Here is a 6,169-nt window from a genome sequence, read left to right as displayed (position 1 = left end):
TCTTAAAGAACATGATAGTTATTAGTTTTCTTTTTTATCAGCTTTGATACAATATGTAAAACCTATGGCTACTGATTCAGTTTCTTTGGTGCAAATTATGCACCGAGGCATCTATTGCATCTACCTCATAAATTCAAAAGGCAAAAACATGAGACTGCACGAGGGGTGGGCAATGTCTGGTTAGTTGTATTTATTCATTTTTTTTAAAAATTCATTCATCTAATTAAATAATTAGTTAATGTATTCAATACATCCATATAATTATTTTAAATTTGTGGGGGGAAAAATAGACATCGACATTAAATATTCATATATATTTTAATCAAATAGTTGTCTCATTAAACATGAATACAATTAATATGAGAATGAATTATTTACATCCACGGGGAAAAAATGTGATCCGAGCAAAAACATCTGGTGCTCATTTGCGAACTACACCAAAATTGTCGGTGACAACCCCTCTGAATATTGACAAACATAAGCACATTCATGAATATTAATCATTATCATGATGTGCATTTATTTTATCGGCTGTTTCGCAAATACATGATTAACTGAATAAAATAAAACATGTAAATGTAAATATGTAGCAAACTTGCATTAAAACTGATGATGCCAGACAGTATCCTCAAATGTGAAGAATTTAATGTATTATTTTGCCCTTTTAGATAGCTAGATAGATACATCGATCGATAGATAGATGGAGCTATGCATGAGTTATTTGTTATGCTTCTCAACAATTTGTGTGGTACAACTTGTACTGCCTCGAGGAGGATTTCATGTCATGTGTCCTCGCATCATCCCACTTTAGCTGGCTAACTGAGCAAAAAACGTGCTCCGATGTAGTGCAACGCTGCGCAGTTTTTTTTTCATTCGTTATGGCGAATGTACGCATTGTGCTAGTGTTCGTCAATTGTCTAGTCGTGTACAGAGGCGCTGAAGGTGAGTCGCATTTTTCGTTCACCTCCGAACCAACAAGGCGAACCATTGTGGCGATCGCTGCTCGTGGCAGCATTATGCTAGTAGAGCTAGCCTTGTCACAAGATTGGCTCGCTCTTTTTTGTTTGTTTTTGATTCTAACGCTGGAATAAAGCCATGACTGTAACTCACTTCAGTAGTGTAATCTTTCGGTTGAAGTAGAGTTGTTTTTAGAACCACTTAGTTTGTGACGTTGCCCTCGTTAAATCAAGTTATCACGTTGCGGCAACAACCAGTTCCGAGTTTGTTTTTGGTGAAGATGTTTTCTTACCGTTCATCCTCGTATTCTCTCCTGAAGTTATCGGACTTGTCTAGTTGAAGTCGTGATGTAAAATAACAGTATTAGGTGGCGCAGAACTGTGCTGAATACTTGGGAACCCGTAAATGATTAATACAAAACAGCTTTGCATGAATAGTCATATTGACAATGATAACATTCAAGTCTCAAGCAAGTCCCAAATCAATTTAATCTAGGCAAACTCGCCCTTCTCTTTCTGCAGCCATGTTGTTAGTAAAAGCTATTTGTCATTTAGCGGTGATGGATGAATATTGAATTTAATTCAAGAGAAAGTGGTTAAGTTCCTGTCCGTTAAACATTTTTATTTACCTGGAGACATTCAAAGAAATAAATAATTTCCATGACATTTAGGGCAGTACTTGAAGGATTATCGATCAATCAAAAAAAACTTTATTTTATGTAGTGGCACCTAGCCAGTCTCATAAGACTTAATGCCGTCTCTTGTGTTGTCACGCATGATGATGGTTTGAACTCCCAAGTTTTGTTTGATTTTTTTTTTTTTTTTACACATATCTTGTGACTCTCTTGGACACTAGTCTTTAGTCGTGCCTGCATCTAACTCCACAGCTCTTCTATGCAACTGCACCATTGCGGAGTGTGAGAGGACGACGGGCTTCTGGTGTGAGACGGACGGAGCCTGCATGGCCTCCACGTCGCTCATCGATGGTCAAGAGCAGCACATTCGTACTTGCATCACCAGAGACAAACTTGAACCACCCGGACATCCCTTCTACTGTCGCAGCACGGAGGGCCTGGTCAACATCCACTGCTGTTACACAGACTACTGCAACAGCATTGACCTCAAAGTGCCATCTGGTGAGAACAAAATCTAAGTTTACATGTTTAGTGGACTCTCACAAAATAAAAACACAGTGTCCTCAACCAGCTCAGCCCACTCAACATTCACTTCTGCCAGGGATGTGATGATTTCATCAGTGCCCGTTTGTTTGTTTCTTTGTTTGACTCCAACTTGAGCTCTACAGATTTGGATACAGTGGAATCGCAAAAAATGTTCAAGTTGAAGTTCAGGCTACATATTACGGAAGAGATATGGCTCAAAATTCTAACACAAGTTGATCAATTTTAAAGTGCCCCTTTCATCCTTCCATTTTTCTATACGCGGCCCTAAAAAGTTTGGACACCCCTGCTCTAAATTGGCCATAGGAGTAAATGTGTGAATGATTTTTTTGTTTGTTTGTTTATTTATATGCGTCCTGAAATTGGTCCCCAAAGACAGCTGGGATTGGCTCCTGTTCACCTGTGACCCTATTGTATTACTCTTGGTTCAACTTGCTGAGCAGTAAGGATAAACATTAGCTGAGTTATTGCATTCCATAATCATGCCGGATTAATTTTCTTCAGTGACTACGCAGTCAAGCCCCGATGAAGGTCTTTGGCCAGGTGGGAAGTGGGGGCTGCTGGAACTAGTCGCCATGATAGCGGGGCCGCTGCTCCTGCTGTGTCTGCTGCTGCTGCTCGTGTGTCAGTACCAGCGGGGGGCCTGCAGCCACCGACAGAGGCTCGAGGTGGAAGACCCCTCCTGCGACCACCTTTACATGCCAAATGACAGGAGCCTGCAGGATTTCATTTACGATCTGTCGACATCTGGTTCCGGCTCAGGTCGGGGCAAAGTGTAATTACTGAACCGCATGCTGACTTTCATGTGCTCTGTTAAAAAAATTTTTGTGGGCTTTGTGCTGTTCAGGCCTGCCTCTGTTTGTCCAAAGGACTGTGGCCAGAACAATTGTTCTCCAAGAGGTCATCGGAAAGGGGCGATTTGGTGAGGTGTGGCGAGGACGTTGGCGGGGCGGCGACGTGGCGGTGAAAATCTTCTCCTCCAGAGAAGAGCGCTCCTGGTTCCGCGAGGCTGAAATCTATCAGACCATCATGATACGCCACGAGAACATCTTGGGCTTCATCGCAGCTGACAACAAGGGTGCCCCGTGGCTCGCGTCTCAATGAGTTTTTGTAAAGAGGATGATGGATGATGTGGAACCTCCAAAGACTGTCTGATTTGGAAACCAAATTCATACCTGAACGACACTTCCGTTCATCGACAATCAAAAAAAAAACAACCAATCACTGTTTTGCTTCTTGTTTTGTGATTTGTTTTTTTCTCCCCTACACTCACTTTACATTAATGGTTGACTTTCGTACCCCCCTCATTTGTTATTAATATTAACTTAAAAAAAGAAAACTTTTAAACATTTGGATACTTGACCAAACGCAAATGAAGAGTGAAGGTTCCACCGTATTTCCCAGCAAGACAACTGAATACTGTCTGTCGTGGTGTAGACAATGGCACATGGACTCAGCTGTGGTTGGTGTCAGACTACCACGAATACGGCTCCCTGTTCGACTACCTGAACCGCTACTCCGTCACGGCTGAAGGGATGATCAAACTGGCCTTGACTGCTGCCAGCGGCTTGGCACATCTGCACATGGAGATACTCGGAACGCAAGGTGCACACCCCCCCACCCCCACCCGAAGATAAAATGCACTTTTCGGAGAACGTTTGCAGTGTGACGAGTTCATGTACCAACTTTGTAGGCAAGCCGGGCATTGCCCACCGTGACCTGAAGTCCAAGAACATCCTTGTGAAGAAAAACGGCACCTGTGCCATCGCTGATCTGGGTTTAGCCGTCCGTCACGATTCTGTCACAGACACCATCGACATCGCTCCCAACCAAAGAGTGGGAACCAAGAGGTGAGTCAGCCAGAGAAAATTGATTTCTGGCTATTGGTAAAAATCAGTTTTTTGTCCTCACAGGTACATGGCTCCGGAGGTTCTGGACGAGACAATCAACATGAGACACTTTGACTCGTTCAAATGTGCTGACATCTACGCTTTGGGGCTGGTCTACTGGGAGATTGTGCGCCGCTGTAATAGTGGAGGTCAGACAAGATGTGTTTTTACTCGAGCTCTGTGCTAACAGTGCCTTTTACAACTTTTGTGTTGTCCTGTGCTTGCAGGTATCCATGAAGAATATCAGTTGCCCTACTACGACCTGGTGCCGTCGGACCCTTCACTGGAAGACATGAAAAAGGTGGTGTGTGACCAAAAGACACGACCCATCATCTCAAACTGGTGGCAGAGCCATGAGGTAATGACATGCGCTATTCTGCAACGTTTGGTTTCTGAAATTTGATGACAGCTATGTTATACCCCTATTTTGAGTTTGTGACAGGTAAAAAATAAAAAAAACGAAACAAATTCTATCGCCAAACTGTTTTTTATTTTTATGCTAAGCAGGGTTCTCTTTATCTGCTGAATGTAGATCCTAAAAGTGACTTGTAAACTAATTTACGGTAGTTAATTTTAAGATCAAGTAATCGGTTAAGAAACTCTGTTGCTTTTAAAATCAAGTAATCAGTAAAGTAACTAAGTTACTTTTTCAAGGTACCTGTGGCAACAAAGTTTCCCTGTATTCTATTGTCAATATTGACAGTTTTGCTTTTTTTTTTGTATGTAATTGTAAACTCCCCCTTTAACGTTCCGATGGAATTTGAATACATACTGTAGTATATCATAGGAGGCAAAGTTTTCTCCAAACTGACTTAAATCTGCTTTTCCTTCTGTTCCAGGCTTTGCGGGTTATGGGCAAAATAATGAGAGAGTGTTGGTACGCCAATGGTGCTGCCCGCTTGACCGCCCTGCGCATCAAAAAGAGCTTGTCCCAGCTTTCTGTTAAAGAGGACATTAAAGTTTGATCTGAAAGTAGCCAAACACTAGGAAAGAGCTCTGGAAAGTGTCACATCCTTAAGTTAGCCTTCCTCAGACGCAATGAGAATAGGTGACACTTTAACAATGACTGCAAAGTCGGTAGCTTTGCGAGTTTTTTTTTTTTTTAAGGCACTGATGAACCCTACCTCGCCTTCTCAGAAACCTGTCTGGTTCCTGTTCTACACACCATGACAAGTAACCCTGGACTTTCCCTGCACTCTGAAGCAATCGATGACAGTGACTGGATTACATTTTATTTTTTGAAAGAGTCAAAATGAAAGGTGATGGGGAGTTTCACAGTAGTCCTCAGAGGCAAAGCACTTATCTGGTTCCATTACAACAGCGATGGTTACCGTTGGGTGCAAATGGAAGCAGACAACTTCCTTCAGGTATTCAAGTTGATAATGAACTTGTAGTGTCTACACTGCCCACAGCACCACACAGCGTGTTGCCATCGTGGTTCATTTTTAGACATATTAGTCAACATGCACACAAATGCAAGGATTGTTTGTTTTAAATGTAATCTCATCTTTTCATAGGATACTACTGGTTCTCGTATGTTGACTCTATTGTATCGAATTTCACAGGTAACTTTATTTATTTATTTTTGGTACAAAATCCCCCAAACAAAAAAACACACACACACACTCACACAAATTACCCGCACACATTTTTACAGTTCCTCTTTGTCTTTTGAATTGTACGGTGCCTTGGCTTGATCAAATGCCATTGCAGCCACTAAAATGGCCCATGGGTCCCCCACCCTGGTACAGCCTAGTCAACATTGATGCTTTTTTGGGGGGAGGGGAGGATGCACTTTTACTGTAACGATTTTTATTTATATTTGCCTGGTTATTGAACAACTCCAAAAAGGCCTTGTGAGTTACTACTGACTTCGCTGCATGGCTCACAAATTGTCTCTGTTTCTTCAACACTCGTTATGGTCACGGGTGTGAGAAGAAATGCTGAAACTGATCAATGTACACAAACTGCCAATGTATTTGTTTTTGTCACATGCACTGTAAAAGCCTGTCAAGTTATGCATTTGGACCTTAAAGGCAATAATGAAAGTCAAGGTGTTTTGTCCACTTGTACTTGCCTTATATTCAATGTAAATACAATAAGCTTTTCCCCCTCGAGACCTCCCACGTGAGTCAGAATAACAGTT

General features: G+C 41.9%; 1 protein-coding gene across 2 annotated transcripts; it reads left to right on the top strand.

The window, feature by feature from the left end:
* The first annotated feature begins 72 nt into the window (after positions 1 to 72).
* On the top strand, positions 73 to 6,076 carry LOC147201324 (activin receptor type-1B-like). 2 transcript variants are annotated; one of them, XM_086118243.1, is made up of 9 exons: positions 73 to 942; positions 1,844 to 2,092; positions 2,639 to 2,896; positions 2,982 to 3,212; positions 3,572 to 3,739; positions 3,828 to 3,984; positions 4,048 to 4,172; positions 4,251 to 4,381; positions 4,863 to 6,076. In XM_086118243.1, the coding sequence occupies exons 1-9, from the start codon at positions 780 to 782 to the stop codon at positions 4,986 to 4,988; spliced, it is 1,608 nt and encodes a 535-aa protein (XP_085974369.1). In that variant the 5' UTR covers positions 73 to 779; the 3' UTR covers positions 4,989 to 6,076. The 2 variants fall into 2 exon arrangements, 1 of the variants encoding a protein (XP_085974369.1); XR_015101655.1 differs by lacking the exon at positions 4,863 to 6,076 and having other exon boundaries at positions 4,032 to 4,172.
* The last annotated feature ends 93 nt before the right edge of the window (positions 6,077 to 6,169 follow it).

The sequence above is a fragment of the Hippocampus guttulatus genome, chromosome 8 (genome assembly GCF_054856545.1).
Source record: "Hippocampus guttulatus isolate MCC_2025c chromosome 8, RoL_Hgut_1.0, whole genome shotgun sequence".
In the NCBI taxonomy this organism is placed as follows: domain Eukaryota; kingdom Metazoa; phylum Chordata; class Actinopteri; order Syngnathiformes; family Syngnathidae; genus Hippocampus; species Hippocampus guttulatus.
The sequence above is the reverse complement of the archived record's forward strand: the minus strand, read 5'-3'. Positions and strand labels throughout refer to the sequence as shown.

What these genes read in the sequence shown, in the direction of transcription:
- LOC147201324 (XM_086118243.1), top strand. Translation starts at nt 780, where the DNA reads ATGTCATGTGTCCTCGCATCATCCCACTTTAGCTGGCTAACTGAGCAA. An exon ending in CATCGCAGCTGACAACAAGG is followed by an intron (nt 3,213 to 3,571) that starts GTGCCCCGTGGC and finishes GTCGTGGTGTAG; the next exon opens with ACAATGGCACATGGACTCAG. An exon ending in GGAGATACTCGGAACGCAAG is followed by an intron (nt 3,740 to 3,827) that starts GTGCACACCCCC and finishes CCAACTTTGTAG; the next exon opens with GCAAGCCGGGCATTGCCCAC.